This window comes from Wyeomyia smithii, chromosome 2 (genome assembly GCF_029784165.1).
Source record: "Wyeomyia smithii strain HCP4-BCI-WySm-NY-G18 chromosome 2, ASM2978416v1, whole genome shotgun sequence".
Lineage (NCBI taxonomy): Eukaryota > Metazoa > Arthropoda > Insecta > Diptera > Culicidae > Wyeomyia > Wyeomyia smithii.
This window is the reverse complement of record NC_073695.1, coordinates 89,655,097-89,674,172: the sequence shown is the minus strand read 5'-3', so window position 1 is coordinate 89,674,172 and position 19,076 is coordinate 89,655,097. Positions and strand designations below refer to the sequence as shown.

Below are 19,076 nucleotides of genomic sequence, written 5' to 3'. Positions count from 1 at the left end.
CTGCTGTCGTGTTCGCGCTGCGTCATGTATTTCGATATCAGCGCCAGCGTTACAGCATGTGTCAAATGGGGATCTACAAAATATATATGAGATTGCATGACAGCGCCCCAGACGACGTTTCCGTGCGATGACTGTTATTCGATTGAAAATTTGAAATGAACGTTTTTTGTGGCGATGGAGCTACGTCTGTTTGTCTGTGCTTATATGTTAGAAAAGTATAAATAGGTAAGTTACATACATATATTTTTCACACTTACATTGGCAAAATGTGCGTGATGACAAAAGCAAAAATATTTCCTCCCTTCTTTTTCGCATGCAAAAACCAAACAAATATCAGCAACACCGTCAATGCGACTGAAAGCTTTAAAGAGCTGGATGAAATATTATTTTAAATATTATATTATTTTTTGTGAGTAACACTACGAAATAGGGTACCTTCATGTGTATACGCTGGTTTAATTACACCCACTGCGAGTGGGTGCAATCTGTGGACGCATCGGTTTTGGCAGCTGCTTAGTTGCAGAAAAACGTCATTTCGTAATTTCCTCGAACAGCGAATTGTAAAGTAGCAGTAGTGCTAAAATACTCAAAAATAGTGTTTTGAATTTACATTACCACTAGATAAAAAGCTCACTATTTTCTCCTTGTTGTTCACAAATGTGCAGTGTCCTTTCAAAGCTTTGGGATTTTAAGTAGCCTCCTTCCAGAAGGAACTTTTTGGTGATCATTTGAGGTCCTTCAAGAATATCGCATAGTATAATTCCTTTATCAACAAATAAAAATTGAGAAAACTGTGTGTTTTATTGCGTATTGAAAAAAAAAAATTGGCCAATATACATTTTAGTTTACCACCTATTGAGCATACTTTCTCAAAGTGTTTTGCCGTTAGTGTAAACATCGCCATCCGCCCCTTGAGAATAAGTGATTTAGAAGTTTCAAAAATTGTTTCAATTCGAAGCCCTCGCAATGCACTGTTCTAGCCCGATTTTAGGTAGCTGATTAGTGGTATTCAAAACTCAAGTGAAACTGTTTGTGCTACTCGGATTGCTGGAAGCGGAATGGAAAAATTCCCCCTGAAAGGAACGAATCTTTCCACATCATCAACAGTGGTCGGCACCCATCCACTAAGTGGAGATCACCCTTCTTATCAGGCGGTAAACCGAAAGGTAAGTAAATAAAGTTTGTACGTATATTGTTATGGATTGTATCTACTTTAAAGCTGAGATTGAAATGCATTCTTTTGGTGTTTGATAACAGAAGTAGAAATCGACTCTGATGTATTTTTGTATGTGTAGGTATGTAGTTATGTACCGGATCATGTATGATCGTAGTTAAGTTTTAATTCCATATTGGCTTAAGTCTATAAGGCGGAGGATTTTTTTGTCGGTTCACACTAGATAATTGAAACTGCAGTAGACGTCCGAGTCATAATTTCAAATACTACAAAACCATGTTTGAAGCTGAAGTCTGCATAAACTGGTTTGGCAATGCTTTAATATTTAAATTTATTTAAAATTGATTCACATTTCGAACTTGGAATATAATTGTTTGAAATATTAAGCAAAGCCCTTCGCATTTTGCTGCTTTTTATAAGTTGGAAAATTGAAACGTTTTGGTATGCTAACCACACTAGGAGCCACATGAAGGTACACTTATTTCCCCTATGCGAATACTGTCAGAATTTTCCCCGATCGGAACATGCGCATATGGCGCATATATTGATTTTTTATGTGCTCAATATGTTTTCTTTAGACAACTGATAAACAACATATGACACTGTTCGATACCTAAATTGTTGGCTTTTATTAGTTTATTATAGAGGAGAATTATAAAATCAACACAAATTTGTGTCTATGTGAAAAAGACAAGAGTGAAAGTAATTGACGAAGCAAATTAATAATTAAGAGGTGCGCATACATTGTACTTTTGAAAGATCCCTAACTCGTTGTAATAAATTTGTAAGCTAGTTATCGGAGAGTGAACCGTTCGACCTACGTATGAAATTGATTTGTTACTATTAATAATTTATTGACTGTACATACTGGATGCTATGGATATATTGACTGCAATTAAGAATTTGCAACTTCTTTTCACGCCTTCTATAGACCGCATCTTCACCAGCGAACGAGAAAAGTTTCATAAATACAACCTCACTTTCGGTAGCATCGGACGACGATATGATTGACATTACGCCAGGCAGCGTAAGCAATCCCAACTATCAGTACCATTCGACATCCAATGGCGGTGGCAATCGAGAAGACGGCTTAGGAGCCAACAGCGAGGGCACTTTTGGAGGTAGTGGTTTGGGTGATGGATTACACGCGAGTAGTGACAGTGGTGTGCGGACTTCACCCACGCATTCTCGATTTGGACGAGATTTTCACTCGGATCATGAAGGTAAGTGCACCAAAATGGGTCGATATTATTATAATTTAAATAGTTCTAAGATGATTTTAGTAGCAGCTGTGTTATAACCGATATTTTTACTGATGCTTTTGCATTTACTTAGGTATCTCCTTTTCCGGGATGACTGACACCAGCGATGACATACCAGGGATCGGTCAGTATGACGATTTCCACACAATCGATTGGCAGCGGGATATAGCTCGTGACCGTATGCGACACCGGTATATTGTGAAAAAACGGCAGGATTCTTTATGGGATCTGATAAAGGTCAGTTCGACTCATTGCAATCGTATAAACAGTGTGTATAAATTCACATTTCAGGGAGCTCACGATGCTTCGTCTGGATGGGTCTGTGTTCTACTTGTTGGTCTTTTCACCGGTTGCGTTGCTGGTATCATCGATATTGGAGCCAGCTGGATGACGGACCTGAAGTTTGGCATCTGTCCACAAGCCTTTTGGCTCAACCGGGAACAATGCTGTTGGTCATCAAATGAGACCAGCTTCGTCAGCGGTAACTGTTCACAGTGGTACACGTGGTCAGAGATTATTGCTTCGTCTCGCGAGGGCGTGGGTGCGTATATCATATCATACTTTTTCTACATTGCGTGGGCAATGCTTTTCGCCCTGCTGGCGGCTTCTTTGGTGAGAATGTTTGCACCATACGCGTGCGGTTCCGGTATACCCGAGATCAAAACCATTCTCTCGGGCTTCATCATCCGCAGCTACCTGGGTAAGTGGACATTGATCATCAAATCGGTAGGGTTGATACTGGCGGTATCAACGGGACTTAGTCTCGGCAAAGAAGGTCCGATGGTACATATAGCAAGTTGCATAGGAAACATTCTTTCGTATCTGTTCCCGAAATATGGGCGAAACGAAGCCAAAAAGCGTGAGATTATATCGGCAGCAGCAGCAGCAGGCGTATCCGTTGCCTTCGGTGCACCTATCGGAGGAGTGTTATTTAGTTTAGAAGAAGTGTCTTATTACTTCCCTCTAAAAACACTGTGGCGATCGTTTTTCTGTGCATTGATAGCAGCTTTCATTCTGCGCTCGATCAATCCTTTTGGAAATGAACATTCTGTGTTGTTTTACGTGGAATACAACAAACCGTGGATCTTTTTCGAACTGGTGCCTTTCATTGGCCTAGGAGTTATTGGGGTATGCGAAAACGATCGTGTTATTTTTCAATCATCAACAATTTAATTTCAGGGTGTGATAGCAACGCTTTTCATTAAGGCGAACCTGTGGTGGTGCCGGTTTCGAAAATACAGCAAATTGGGACAGTATCCTGTGTCGGAAGTGCTAATTGTAACCCTAATCACTGCGATTATTGCATATCCGAATCACTACACCCGTATGAACACTAGCGAACTAATTTATTTATTATTCAGTCAATGTGGAATATCCAATAGGGACTATCTTTGGTATGGCTAGTACAATACTAGAATCAGAAAAAAGTGCTAATCTTTATTAAATTCCAGTGACTACAATCGTAACTTCACCGATGTAAACTCCGCTATTGAAATCGCCGCTGCTGGTCCGGGAGTATATAAAGCTATCTGGCTGTTAACTTTAGCACTGGGGATGAAACTTGTAATGACGATATTCACATTCGGTATGAAAGTGCCATGTGGGCTTTTTATTCCGTCACTGGCTTTAGGTGCTATAATGGGTCGAATTGTTGGTATAGGTAAGTTTTTACTCGGAGTAGTTACGCAATTTCACTAAACATTTAGTTTTATGCAGGAATGGAACAACTAGCTTATCACTATCCAAAGATCTGGATATTTTCCGGAGAATGTTCAACTGGTGATGACTGTATCACACCGGGATTATATGCCATGGTCGGAGCAGCTGCTGTTCTGGGCGGAGTAACGAGAATGACCGGTACGTAATATAATTAGTGTTTGAACTGTTCAATCGACTATATGTTTTATTGTACTTTCTAGTTTCATTGGTCGTTATTATGTTTGAGTTAACCGGTGGCGTTCGTTATATTGTACCTCTGATGGCCGCTGCTATGGCTTCTAAGTGGGTTGGCGATGCGTTAGGAAGACAGGTGATTAGCAGACATTGAAGGACTTTGCGTCTTATAATAATGGCTGTTTTTACAGGGCATCTATGATGCACACATAGCCTTGAATGGTTACCCGTTCTTGGACAGTAAAGATGAGTTTCAGCATACCACACTTGCAGCCGATGTGATGCAGCCAAAGTAACTAATATATATAAAGAATTATATATAGGGATTCAGTCACTAATCTCAACTTAATCAATTTACTTTCAGACGCAATGAATCACTTTCCGTGATTACGCAGGACTCAATGACGGTAGACGACATTGAGACCCAGCTTAAAGAGACTGAACACAACGGCTTTCCGGTTGTTGTGTCGAAGGAAAATCAATATCTCGTTGGGTTCGTTCTTCGAAGGGATCTTAATCTCGCTATAGGTTTGTTTCAATTGTAAATTGGTTATTGAAAAAATTTCACCAGTACATTTTTGCCATTCAATGTGTTATAAAAAAATTAAAATTAAAAATATTTCAACATTACCCATGTGCGATTTTGCAGCCAACGCCCGACGCATGATTGACGGTATCACGGGCCAATCGCTGGTGATATTCACGTCAGCGCAGCCTGTACAAGGTTTGGGTCCGTCTCCGCTGAAATTGAAAAAGATTCTCGATATGGCGCCCATTACGGTAACTGATCAGACGCCAATGGAAACGGTGGTCGACATGTTCAGAAAATTAGGTCTACGGCAAACGCTAGTTACACATAACGGGTTCGTAAGCTGATATGCTTTTTAATGACATGCTTTAAATAATTTACTTTCTATTACAGACGCCTCCTTGGTGTAATTACCAAAAAAGACGTACTGCGACACGTCAAACAAATGGATAACGAAGATCCCAATACGGTCCTGTTCAATTAGAGTAATTGGCTTCCATACACTTCTTTTACCCTATACTTAAAGCTGTGCAACGTTTTTTGTTCTAAGTTAATATCGTAATTATATTTTCAATGACTTCGAACAGTTAAAATTTCCCTGCGCAGACTGGGATTATTGAATGAATATTCTCTCACTTTACAGGGTTATAAACAGTTTTAATTTTAATATTAATACACTTAGTAAACCCTTATGAACAGTAACCTACAAATCCAAATAGAATTATCTGAAAAGTAGTGAACAAATGATACATATTACATATATATTTCTGTTATCGGATTTATAATAGTTTACAAGTGCATTCGAATTATAATTTTGTATATGAAATTAAAACAAATTATGTTGATACTTTGATGCAGGCTGTTTATTGAGTATTAGAAGCAGATAGGCTGTAGAAACAACTCTGTTAGAGAAATTTTATACAATGTTAGCCCATTTTTGGTATTTTGTATAGTAAAAAAACGCATCAAACTAGCCTAACAATGTTGGGCGAAGTTTTGTACTCCTATTCGCAGCGTCACCAGAGATAACACAGAGAGTGGCGAATTTCCAATCATTTGGAATGTATAAGATCTGCAGCAGTAGCATTATTGGAACGATAAGTTTATCGGAAACAAGGTTGAGAATTATAAAAAAAAGAAAACATAATAAACTGTGTATTTACGTAATTCTTTGTGTGCTTACTTCTTAAAATAAGTTCACTTCGTATAATACGGTTCTGTATCAAGAGGTTGCCGGTTGCACAGCTATTGCAATGTCAAATAGCCAGTAGTGGGCATCATTCCGCTAATTCGCTAATCGCTAATATCAGACCCTAATAATTAGGAAGCGGACTGTTAGCTTAGCTAAAATTTTGGCCTTCGAGACGCTAAAAAAACTATTTTCAAAAACTGTGTGTCGCTGATGGCGTGCATAAATTGCTTTGAATGATGAACATACCTCATTGCAAAAGTTACTTTTGGAATATATGTTTCAATCAAACAACATTCAATTGTCCTAATTGTCTAGAATTCCTCTTTTTACGACCCAAGCGCTAGTCAGTCATTTTACTCTAGAAAGGGTTCCAGTTATCGTATGAGACACAAAAGCATTCTGGAGAACAAGCTCAAGGTGATCTGTATTCATTTTTTGGACCGCCGAAAATTTCAGTAAATTGTAATGCACAAGAAATTACAGCAACTTCGGTTCTACTTATTCGATTCGGATAATAATTGGGTTTTTAAAAACATTCCTAGAAGTATCAGTAATTAGTATTATTATACAAGCAGAATCACTTTTGTTGCTCCTTGTTTTCAAAAAATCCTCAAGTATTATCGTTCTGTGAATTTTGAACTTCTTGTTGTAAATGTAGTTACTATTTTCGTTTGTTTTGATGAGCAATAAACATAACCATATTAGGGTAACCGCTCCTATATTCATCTCAGAACCTATATTCATCTCATCACACCTTTTTGATCAATTTATCATCAAACTTTACCATATTTTCAACTTAAAACTTTCAACCACTTGAGAAAATCGAGAAGCAAATCGATTTACTTTCAAAAATTTGTAGAAATTTGACGGTAAATTGGACAAATGAGAGAAATAAGATGAATATAGGTGCACCAAGCTGTTGAGATGAATAATGGAGCGATTACCAATCTACGTATTAATAAGTTGACGATTAACGCAACTTTCGCTAATAAGGGGTTTAGCGTTTAGCGATTATCGAGTTTAATTTTCCAGTTAGCGGATTAGCGTCGCTAAATTTTAAGTTAGCGGTGTCCACCACTGCAAATGGCAAATATTAAAAACAAAAATCGAAGTATATTATTTGGGGAGGTGTTGTTTTTTAGTTCGCAATAATCGTTACTAACGTAGGCGCGGTAGCAAATAAGATTTATTAAGAATATACTTGAATTGGCCTTTCTAAAAATTAGAATTGGAAAATACTTGTCAAATCGTTTTGTGTACCACGTAAGTGTCGGTTGTGTTTGAATTAAAAGGAATGGGTTGTTTCCTTGATTTAGGCAGTGCTAAGTTACCAATAGCGTCTCTCCAAAAATTGATTATTTTTCTTCTAGGAATTCAATCATTGAATAATTTCTGTACAATTGATGTTATAAATTTTAAAAATTGAATCTGATAAGAAATTACAGAAACTTTACCAAAATCATAAAATTTTAAAGCCGGGGAGCGCAATATTGAAATATTTCAACTATGTATTTGGAACGATTTCTTATGTAGGAATATATCGATGATCGTGCGTCATCACAGTTAATACAAGAACAATGGATGATATTTTTAATTAGTTATATTTTCATTTCATCAGCCTCATTTTCAATCACTATCGGAGTCGTCCTGCTGAATTTCTCTTGTTTTCAACCTGGCTATCAACTCTTTTGTTGGATTGAACATTCCGTTGGTTTGTACACCACAGATTGCGCACCTTGTCGACTTTTTATAATTCGCGAGAGCACATTTTTCGCAAAAGTAGTGTTTACACCTACAAAGAAGTTAACAAATGATTTAATATTGAACATTGCAAATCGCAGATTATATCTTACTTCGTAACAATAGGATCAACGAAACTCTCTCGGCAAATGTAACATTTAAACGGAAGTTCTTCTTCGTCGGAATGAATCTCGTATTTGGTATCATTTCCATCGTCGGAATCGTTCGCGTACGTGCCGCCCGTTGTGGACGCTTCTTGTTCTAGCTGCCAACCGTGCTTATAGTCGCTTCGGTCGTGTAAAAATTTACAGCTATCACCAAAGCCACAGTATCCCGTTTCCTTGTAGTCCTTGCAGATATCCGGTTGATAGTCCCATCGTACAGTAGATCTTATATTAGATGGCGCCCGAATTGGACCTTTTCGCACCATACCTGAGGCTGCGTTTCCCAATGCACTATCCTTTTTCTTATAAAACTGAGTATAATTGTTCAATCCTCTGTATACTTTATCATCTTCTTTTCCTTCTAGTTCCTTGTTGATTTCAATACTTTTCTCGTATATAGCTTGGGCGTCGTGAGTTTTAGACGTTTCAATTTCTAACTCGGCTGTTGCGCCCTGATCTTGTGGGCCGGCCGGTGTGGCAGAGCGCTTCGATTTATAACTGACACCGACGCCGTCGTTGTCGTCAGAGCTATTTTCAGAATTGTCACTATCGGCAGGCTTGCGGCGGATTTTGAGCGCGTTAGAACTTTGAACATTTGGATTAGCTTTACGTTTTCTTTCTTGAGAGACGACGATGCTGCTTTCAGGTGTGGAATCATCTGAAAATAATGATCTATGTTAATTTTTCTCAGGGCAGTTATTTAGTGTCTCACCTGAACCCGACGATTGCTGGCGTTTACGTGCCTTCTGATTTTTAAGGTTTCGTTTAATAAAGCCGGACATAATACAGGAAAGTATTTAAGCTTATCTTATATCGCAATATCCAGAATCTAAGAGTCCAGAATTATCGGCTAAACTTTTGATTACAAACAAATCGTAATTACGTTTGTGGCAGCCAGCGTTGCCAGGTCAATTTTAAAAATCTGGAAAAGGCAAAATAAAAATCTGTAAAAAATCTGGCAGTTATTTCGTGGGGTGGAAGGTTAATTTTTCGGATAAAAGTCTTGGGGTACGCAAAATTTGAGGTGACAAAATTGCAAAATTTCGCGCCAAAATTGAAGTGATGACCTTTTTGCGGAACAGAGAAAATAAAATCTGGATCATCCATGAATAATCTGGATAATTGGACATCAAAGCTGTTTACCTGGATACATGTTCAAAAATCTGGATAATCCAGCTAAATCTGGATACCTGGCAACGCTGGTGGCAGCAGTGTTGTAAGCGTTATAGATTCATTGCGGGTTACGAACGTTACGGTATTGATGATAAGCATGACAGGTCTTTAGATAACGTTTAAGCATTTTCACGCCACTGTTCTGATTTGATTAAAACTACACAATTCTGATTGCGCTTAGAAAACTGAGTGGTTTCCATGCGTGGAGGTGTTTTGTTACAATTATGAGTAGTTTTATGGCGTATGCATTTTGTCAAACATTTATTAAAACCATTGTGGCATTGTAATATTTGGTTATATTAAATAATTGTACAAACATAAATAGGGATGGAAACTTAGCTTCGAGAAACTTAAATTTTTGCATATTTTTTTTTTCAAACCAACATTGGATTGAATCCAAAAGCCATTGAGACATAATAGAATTACGATACCAATTTTAATATCAACACATTTAGTTTTCACATATTTTAAATTAACAATATCGCACGCTTAGCCTTGGGGCTAATAGCGGTCTCGATCAACTAGATTAGTTGAGAGAACTCGTTATCGATATTGTTTTTGGCACATTTTGCATGTGTAGGATAAGTACAACGATACACCGTGCCCCAATGCTGAGTCGAGAAAATTTCCAGCTCGAAAAGATCCTCGACTCGATCGGGAATCGAACCCGATATCACAACCGTGTGGGAGAGCTAGCCGACCGACATCGCTAACCACAGAACCACGGGGACCAACATATTTTAAATAACCATCAAGTTTTAGGAACAATTTTGAACTGACTTCGGATTTTGTTTGACTGACCTCATTTGATTTACTTAAGAATAATATTTTTATAGGCAAACAAATCTTTTAAGAGCTTGAAAAATGTCCAGTTTTTTTAAATTCCGGTTTCGATTTTGGTAAAATCCAAACGAACACCCTAAAAACGTGATTTGTAGAACAAGTTTTTGTTAAAGCGAATAAACTTGAATTATAGTAAAAGGTTTTCAATAAGAGCGCTATAAAAATAGACCGATTTTCCCGCTCTTTTGATGTTTTTTCGCAGTAAGATTGCCTGTTCATAATGGAACGAAACAAGATCCACCAATGAGTCGATCTTATTGAAATTCACTACCGAAATTCGGAGTTAGTGGTCTTAACTTTACGAGCGCTTCGGCCAATTTCTGGTCGTCATAATCGTCCTGCCAGATCAACAATTGAGCGTCTAGTGGACAAATTTGAATCCACAGGCACAGTACTGGCCTAAAGTGTGTTCTTTCACCAAGACAATGCTCTCACTCATTCTGTCTGCAATACGATTGATATATTAAAGAAATTGCACTACGAACTGGTTCACCAGCCTCCGTATTCGCACTATTTAGCCCTGAAAGACGATTTTACGTTCACCGGTTGAAAATGTGGTTCTGCTAAGCGATTCCACTCGAATGAAGAGATAGAAGTACTGGCAAATGACACTCTAGATAAGCGGTTTCCAACCGGGGGCCGCGGCCGGCAAGAAGGCATGTTGTGACTTTAGTGACGTATTAAACTTCTGATTCTGAATAGCATATCAGTATCACGAATGTTATTTCTATATTCCAATAAAAATGCCTTTAAAAAAGAAAGAGAGTCTGTGCCCAAGTGCACAAAGGATTTAAACGCAGACAGGCGTCCGAGCTGAGTTCCAAACATGTGTAAAGATTTAAGTACAGCAACTGTTCGCTAACTGGGCGACGAGCACTTCCCAGTTATTGAAATCAGCTCGCTAACTGGGATATCATCTCAACGCCGAGGGGAAGTTCAATGGATAACACTGCTTCGCGACAACTTCATAAAAGGCTTGCGTTCTCATGTTGATCACCAAACAGTGATGCCACAACCACAAACTTATCTCTCAAATAAAGCTTTTAACTTTAGTTTTATATAGCGAGTACATTTATCAGCTATATTATTGTTTTTGTATTTCAAATATGTTCGATTAGAAAAAACTTTAATTTTTCAGTTTTCGTTCCCAATCCACATGCCCCCCGTTCGTTTAGATATTTGACGTTTGTTGTCTTTTTAACTGGGAATCCTCCCAGTTAGCGAGCGCCCAGTTAAAAAGAAGCCCAGTTAAAGCGTGCCCAGTTAGCGAATAGTTACTGTACTAGCAATTGGCAGCCAGATAACGCTACGAGTGATGCCAGCCTCGTACACCAGCGAAAAACAAAAATGTAGCAATAAGGTCATCATGCGGCGCTAGTGTACAAGTGATTTATAAAGAAATTCTCTTTGAAAGTTTACACAACATTTTCGATCAATGTTGTTCTTGCTTGGACGTCTGTCTGTGGTTCAGCCCTATCCCCGCGGAGAGAAATCAGTTTTTACATCGAAAAATGACATTCAAACTCTTTTTACTCAGCAACCGCATGCATAATTGGCACAAACTATATAGCATGTTGAAGATCAATCTGTTCTCTAACTGCTCAGATTTCATTGTTAGAAATTTCAAGTATAGTTGTAAAACTGTTATCAAAGTTTATATGTTATAGCTTCCCTGCAGGCCGAAGGTAGGCAGCCGGCTGTTCCTGTTCGTGATGTCTTGGCGAGCCGTGACCTATCCTACATGTCCCTTATATACGTTTTCCTGAAATCCATCCACGCCCCAGTTTAGTCCTATCCCCTTCCGCCTACATCCAACCAAACGACAAGAACACGTTAAGACCCCGGATCCGGAAACAGCAATCAGACCCGCACGATACTCTCAAGGCCCGATGGAAACAACCCAATATGCCAGTCCGTAATATCTTGGCCCAGCAGCGGAACAAATTTAATATGCTGCTTACCTATGGCAATGAAAACCATCAAACAGCAAACCTGTACTTTTAATGCAAAATATTCTAGCTTTAAGTTAGATTTAGTTTCAGCTCGTAGTCGGCAGCGAGGATAAAAAATTTGCTTTTAGTTATTAAGATACTTTAGAAAGTAAGCTACCAGATATAATTGGCGCCGTTAAACATTGAATTGTATTTGTGCCGTGTCAAATAAACTATAGATGAAGAAAAAAAAAGTTTATATGTCAGGTGATGCCATATGGCATCATCCGCGGGGAATGGGTTAAACTACAGGTAACGGAGGAATTTCCTCAACTTCATGCATTGTGAACGCTTTGCATCTATGAATAACACTGGTCGACAAAAGCAAAAACTAAATGTTGCCCTCAAGCTCTAAATGGTTACCCTAGAAAAATTATAGCTTTTGTTTGTTCGTCGCTTTTACGTTCGCTTACGGCAAAACTCATTTAATTCTCTGAAAAAGAGACCATGACATCAAAATTCACATGAATGCTGAAAAAGTTACAATTTTTAATTTTTTCCAGTTTGAGCTTTAGAGTACAACCTGTATTGACCAGTGTAATCAGAGAGGTAACTGAAAATAACATAGTGTAGAAACTAACAAGAAGTCGATTTCACTTTATTTGCATTTAATTTATTGGTATACAAAATCCTTTCAGCAACAAGCTTTAACAAGCTAGCATGCTTCGAAAACTCTGTCCGCCATAGTAGTTTCGTCACAAATAAACATATCTGAAACTATTTTAATCGGTATTAAACAACATTACGATCGTGTAGTTTCGTAATCATCAAAACATATCTCAAACCATTCAAATCGTCAATAAATGAAGTTACGACCGTCATTGTATTTCAGTTTCAGTCAGCGCAATTGTAACTTTTCCGTTAACCCGTTTAGCCCCAGCGTTGAAAAACGTGACTCTTGATGAGGGCATTGCTACCGCTATCTATTTACGCTAGAAACCGTTTGGGGCTTGATAGGTTAGTTACATGAACATGTTCAACATATTGTAAAAGTTACCTTGCCGGTATAGCCGTATCGCATATACTTTTATTTTCCATTTTCATTTTAGGCGTGATTTTCATATCATGCCCATCGTTATACTGGTAACACAACTGGTCCAAATGCGACAAGGTAAAGGTGGCTTGGTAATTTAGCCTCGTGTTTGTTTCTAAAACGGCATCGCTTTGCCACTCGCGAACATCGGGAACTTTCAGTTCTGAGTAGACTCTAATCAGTGTAAACTGTAATCGCAAGCATTTAAATTCAGCCATGCATTTGATGCAGTTTTAGGAAGTAATTGCATATATTCTACTACAATACAAAAACGATTATCATTTTCATTAGACCAATTTTCTTTTTGGTTTTAAGTTGACCCGGTCAACGGTGTTACATTATGGCTATGTACGTTGGGGGTTGCGTTCCAATTTTCTACTCGCATAGCTTTGTTCTTTGATTGAAAAGCAGTATAATGTTATCACCTAATACATAAGACAGCTAGACAATCAAAGTTTTCGTTTCCATCATTGAAATCGTCGATATTGATCAAAATGCAGGAGTACATTGCATTTTTTCGCATTCAATTCCAGTAGGCTTTTCTTGAAACAGATGTAAAATGTGTGGATTTCATTCTGAAATCTTGATTTTCTATTTCCAAAAACAGCTTCTCGTCGTCAGTATATATCATTACTTTATTATTTTTGAGGATGAAAGAAATGTTGTTTATGTACAAAATAAAAAAAAGTGGTCCTAAGTGGGAGTCTGTAGTAACTTGAATGGAATTTGACTTCTTTCCATTAAATTTTGTTATTGGTTGCCTGTTTGTTATATATGATTCAGGAGACCAGACTCAATTCCAATTTTTGCAGTTTAAAAAGTAGCATGAGTGTGTCAATATGATCAAATGTTTTGCTAAAGTCTGCATAGAGAGCTTCAACATGGTTCTAATTATCCATTACATTCAATGAGTAATCTACGATTTCAAGCAAATTTGTGGATGTAGCCTTTGAGAAGCTGTGTTGTTTGTCTGTTATTTGATTTTTGATTTGAGCAAACATTGTTTCATTGACAATTGCCTCAAAGAGTTTGAGGTTACAAGAGATAAAAGCGATTCCAAGATAATTACGTATGTCAGATTTCCGCCCAGATTTGAAAATAAGTACCAAAAATGAGCTTTTCCATATATTTGGGAAAACTCCAGTTTTTAACAATATATTGAACAGCCAGAACAAAAGAGATGTAAGTTCCTTTGCAAGATTCTTCTTGAGTGCTGGATGAATTGCGTCAGGTCCAGGTCCGTTTGAAGGGTCTGAATTTATTAGACCCTGCAAAATATCCTGTGCCTGAAGTTGGATGACACCAACGTTTCCTGGATATTCTGGATAAAATTGCCATTTTTCTCCGAGTTACCACCAACATGTTCGTCGAGTTTAATTATTGATGGAAAATTGTCTGACTTTTTGGGGTTTTTGTTTGCGATTTTTTAAATTTTTGATTTGTCTGTTAAACCAGACTGGATGTTTAGTGTTACCGTGGTGTTGTTTTTTTTTTCTTTAATGGAATCTTTTGAGAGATGATGTTGTAGAGAATTCTGTAAAAGACGCTAACAGATGATTCGACATTTCCTTCATCTCTTAAAATTTGTTGCTAAATGACACAGTTTAGTCGTTAGGTCTTTGATATTCGTATCAAAATAAGGAATATTCAATTGCTTCCACAGTGGGTTAAATGATTCGGTCGCACAGAAATCTTCGTGAATATTCGCCAAAAGTAGGTCCGAATAGCAATTTTTACGGTTCCTCACATAGCTAACCTGATTTCGCCAAACTTGGAATAGGATGCTTTCGTTGTCAGAGTCCAAGATGAAGTCATCGTTGTTTCGATTGAAGTCCCTATAGATGTGAACCTCTGCAGGTTGTTTAGATAAAATTTCTTTTGCGCAATTATAAAACTTTTCATACGTAATCCTTCCATAATGAAATAGAAGTGATTTTCAGTAGGAAAGTATGATATAAATTAATAGATAAAATTCGATCACTTACTGATGAAATTGGATTGGCAAGAAGCAAGAACAGCTAAAATAACTAGTAATTTTTTTTGCTGTTAGCGGGCTAATAATTTAGATAGCAGTGTCAACTCCTAACTAAATCTAAACCAGTAGGTGTGTACTGGATGGTTCAAACCGCACTAATGAATATCCAGCTTTTTTTTCATATCGAATTATGCATAAGCAAAGCTAGATTATACTATTAGATGGATCGCAACTACCCGCCGTATTGTGTCTCTCCTTTGAACTTGAACTACAATGTATCCTGTGCATGTAGTCTGTGGAAAGACAACAAACGAAGAACCACATAGATACATAATCAGTTCACTTATTCCTGCTACGCCATGACATCATTCCATTTGAAGCCTCAAGCAAAGACAGAGCTGAACGAAAGCGCAATATTTTTTCCTTTGAAGTGCATTTACAGGCGAAACTATCGTGCGTGGTGATGATGAAAGGTGCTAGCACTTACTCGCTTTTTCTACTGGTGTTAGCATTGGCTGTTAAATCATCGTCTCAGATTGCTAAGCGCAATAATGTATTACTGTTTGTGTTGGACGATTTTCGGCCGGCAATTGGTGCCTTCGGCGATACAAAGGCTATAACACCTAACATCGATTCCCTAGCGAAAAATGGATTCATGTTCACGAATGTTTTTGCACAGGTAGGTACGTAATTTAATTATGGAGACCGCAGACAAAAGTTCGATTTTTCCAGCAATCGCTATGTGCCCCGAGCAGAAATTCTTTTTTAACAGGCCGAAGACCGGATACAACCAAGCTGTACGATTTCTATAGCTACTGGAGACAATCCGCTGGAAACTTCACTACGATTCCTCAGTACTTCAAACAACATGGTTACCTAACCCAATCTATAGGAAAAATTTTCCACCCAGGAATTTCGTCAAATTATTCAGATGATTATCCACTTAGCTGGAGTTCTGTGCCATTCCATCCTTCAACGGAAGAGTTTATGAATAAACCAACATGCATTGATATGGCATCGGGAGACGTAAGCAAGAATCTGCTCTGTCCGGTTGTTCTAAAGTTGCAACCCGATGAGACGTTACCCGATATTCAGAGTACATGGGAAGCGAAAATGTTTTTGACAGAGCATCAAAACTCTACAACACCATTCTTTTTGGCAGTTGGATATCATAAACCACACATCCCGTTTAAGTTCCCCGCAAAATTCTTAGATTTGCATGACATTCAGAAATTCGAAGCCCAAGATCTTGACTATCCTCCACATGGTTTACCGCTTGTAGCTTGGAGCTCGTATTTGGATATCAGAAGCCGAGATGATATGAAAGCTTTGAATATCAGCTATCCTTTTGGGCCAATCCGCGAGGGAGTCAGACTGAAGATTCGACAACACTATTACGCCTCCGTTACTTATGTGGATGATTTGATCGGGCAGCTATTGAAGGATGTGAACTTTGATAACACTATTATTTTGTTAACATCAGATCATGGGTGGTCTCTGGGTGAACATGCTGAGTGGTCCAAATACAGTAATTACGATGTTGCCTTGAATGTACCGTTAATAGTCTACAGTCCAGATATGTTGCCAAAGGTCAATAAAAAGATAGATAAAGTGGTCGAGTTATTGGATCTATTTCCCACAATGGTAGATTTGGCAGGTTTGCCACCGATAGAAAAGTGCACCACTGATGTAGAGACGGCAACCTGCGTTGAAGGAAAATCTTTACTGCCATATATTTTAGATAATCCTACAGACGGCTTAGTGGAAGAAGCGTTCAGTCAGTATCCGCGACCAGAGGCGTACCCGACCTTCTATCCCAACAGTGACAAACCAAAGCTGTACCAAATTAAAATAATGGGCTACAGTATTCGTAACCGTCGTTTCCGATACACTGCTTGGGTTGGATTTGACCCTGTGACCTTCGGTCGAGGTAAGTGGAACTTCATAGTAGTAAAAATTCTCATACAAAATGAATTATTTTAAATACAGATTGGACAAAAATTTACGGTGAAGAACTCTACGACCACAGCATTGATCCTCAAGAGAATATAAATCTAACAGATCGTCCACAGATGCAAGAAACAAAGAATTGGCTTTTGTCGCGATTGAAGAAACAATTCGTTTGATTTTTGCAAGTTTTGCATTTTGTAATGAGTTTGAAGCAATCGCTAGTAGTAAATAAAGTAATCTTAGAATAACGAGCATATGCTGCCAAGACCCTTATTAACGCATCGATAATACTCCGTTAGTCCGTTTTGTTGAGGATAATATAGCAAAATATATACAATATATAATATGTATGTTATGTAGTGAGAGTGAACAGAATGAATTTGAGGGTAATACAACATACCGTATTAATTCACTTATTGATGAAGATACTGGCAAGAACTTAGAGTTGAGTGGTCTCAGCAATGGAACTTGACATATTTATTCGTGTTATACATTAATTACAATCTTTTCAAAAAAAGTTACTTTCAAATACATGCGAGATTGTTTTTAAAACGTTTCACAGCTCCATGATAAAATTAATAAGACGCACGTTGTACCATCACAAATCTGTTCGAGAAATCGATAATAAATGGTTTGTTGTTGCCAAGATGAAATACGAAATAGTTGTAATCTTTTTTTTATTTCATATAAAAGGTAATGGTGATACCCCTTCTATTTAATAGCGCACAATTAAGTTTTATTATTTCGTATGCGACTATGCATATGGAGTCTAAGCGCATTTTAAACGTGCACTTTATTTGAAATCTTAATTGCACGGTGCTCCCACAGACGGTTAGGTATTATAGAAAAAATGGACCAAAGGTTCAGAGTATATAATTCGATTCGTTATGACGTCCTGCATCTCCAGTCAAAATTTCAAAATCGTCGCACGGTACATTTATACCTTTAATGCCTTTTTGAAGGTCGTAGAGTACAAAAAAGTAATAGAAACACGACGAAATATTTATTGTAAAGCACTTTATTCAACCACCATACCATTAAATAACTTCCAAAATATTTTCTTTATATTCCAAGTGTTATATTTCATGACATTTACAATTGGTGGAATGATTAATTTGAAAATCTCACAGTGCACAGTGACATACGTAATTATCGGGGAATAGGTATAATTTCTTGCATTCCTAAACTGTTCGAAGCAATGCTAACAACTATTTCTCCAAATTAAAAACCGAATAACCGGAAGCAACATGACTTCAACATCGACCAATTTACTTGAATTTATAAATTATTCATTGAATGCAATGGATAATGAAAACAACATAGCAGCTCTTTATACAGACTCTAGCAATAGGGACGTTGCGATACCATTAAACATCGATACTTAGGATCAATACCTGTATCGAAAGCGAGTACTGATATTCCGATAGCATCGAGGCTAACGTATCGATACCTGAATGTATCGTTGTGCGATACCAGTTCATTCAAAATATGTCATAATTCTTTTTTATTATTTATTCCTCAAAACGTTTAATTCAATGAAACCATTTATATAGACAATTTCACGAGACGTTTCTGAACTCAATCTATGAATCAAATTTTGACAGAAAGCTCGGAACCGCTGACATAACGCACGTAAAAGCAACATCATCAACAGCAGAATACGTGACACCTGTCAGTTCGTAAAATGGTCTATGAATTTACTGAATCTAGAAACTTCAGCTTCTGCAGAAACTTAGTCGAAAGTCGATTATTTTTTTTTAGGGGTGGGCGAAACGGCTCTTTTGCAAGAGCGGCTCTGAACCGCTCACTCACGGTGAACGGCTCATGGTTCACAATGATTCACGAGCGTTGGCAGTTCGTGTTGTCTCGGTAAACTTCGGGTTCGCGCGAACCAAACAGCTTTGGTGCGCTCAAAGTACCGTGGTTCTTTTTCGTGAGCCGTTTGTTCTTTCGCTCTTTTTTAAGAACCGGTTCATATGAACGGCTCGTGAGCCGTTCGCCCATCCCTAACTCTTTTCCTTAATAATTGATCCTGTTTCGAAAAGAGCCGCTTGCATGGCTCTGTAGATTTTACCTTCGGATCTGAATGACCGTAGAAAAGGATCGTTCCCGTAGATTAATCTACAGAAATTTCTGTTAAATTGGCATTAACCATGA

At 37.9% G+C, this 19,076-nt stretch overlaps 3 protein-coding genes across 4 annotated transcripts; 2 read left to right on the top strand and 1 right to left on the bottom strand.

Annotated features, from left to right (window-relative positions):
• The first annotated feature begins 506 nt into the window (after positions 1–506).
• On the top strand, positions 507–6,025 carry LOC129725117 (H(+)/Cl(-) exchange transporter 5). Of its 2 annotated transcripts, none has more exons than XM_055680576.1 (12): positions 507–1,166; positions 2,106–2,397; positions 2,510–2,673; positions 2,728–3,564; positions 3,616–3,830; positions 3,888–4,096; positions 4,153–4,293; positions 4,356–4,465; positions 4,521–4,621; positions 4,694–4,857; positions 4,979–5,192; positions 5,252–6,025. In XM_055680576.1, the coding sequence occupies exons 1-12, from the start codon at positions 1,059–1,061 to the stop codon at positions 5,340–5,342; spliced, it is 2,646 nt and encodes an 881-aa protein (XP_055536551.1). In that variant the 5' UTR covers positions 507–1,058; the 3' UTR covers positions 5,343–6,025. The 2 variants fall into 2 exon arrangements, with proteins under 2 accessions (XP_055536551.1, XP_055536552.1); XM_055680577.1 differs by lacking the exon at positions 507–1,166 and adding an exon at positions 1,734–1,907.
• Positions 6,026–7,632: 1,607 nt separating this feature from the next.
• LOC129725122 (E3 ubiquitin-protein ligase RNF113A) lies at positions 7,633–8,865 on the bottom strand. The gene is made up of 3 exons (XM_055680583.1): positions 8,667–8,865; positions 7,904–8,612; positions 7,633–7,842 (listed from the first exon to the last, which is right to left on the bottom strand). The coding sequence occupies exons 1-3, from the start codon at positions 8,734–8,736 to the stop codon at positions 7,677–7,679; spliced, it is 945 nt and encodes a 314-aa protein (XP_055536558.1). The 5' UTR covers positions 8,737–8,865; the 3' UTR covers positions 7,633–7,676.
• A 6,457-nt stretch (positions 8,866–15,322) lies between these two features.
• LOC129725118 (iduronate 2-sulfatase) lies at positions 15,323–17,263 on the top strand. The gene is made up of 3 exons (XM_055680578.1): positions 15,323–15,648; positions 15,702–16,899; positions 16,959–17,263. Exons 1-3 carry the CDS (start codon positions 15,433–15,435, stop codon positions 17,093–17,095), a joined length of 1,551 nt encoding a protein of 516 aa, XP_055536553.1. The 5' UTR covers positions 15,323–15,432; the 3' UTR covers positions 17,096–17,263.
• The last annotated feature ends 1,813 nt before the right edge of the window (positions 17,264–19,076 follow it).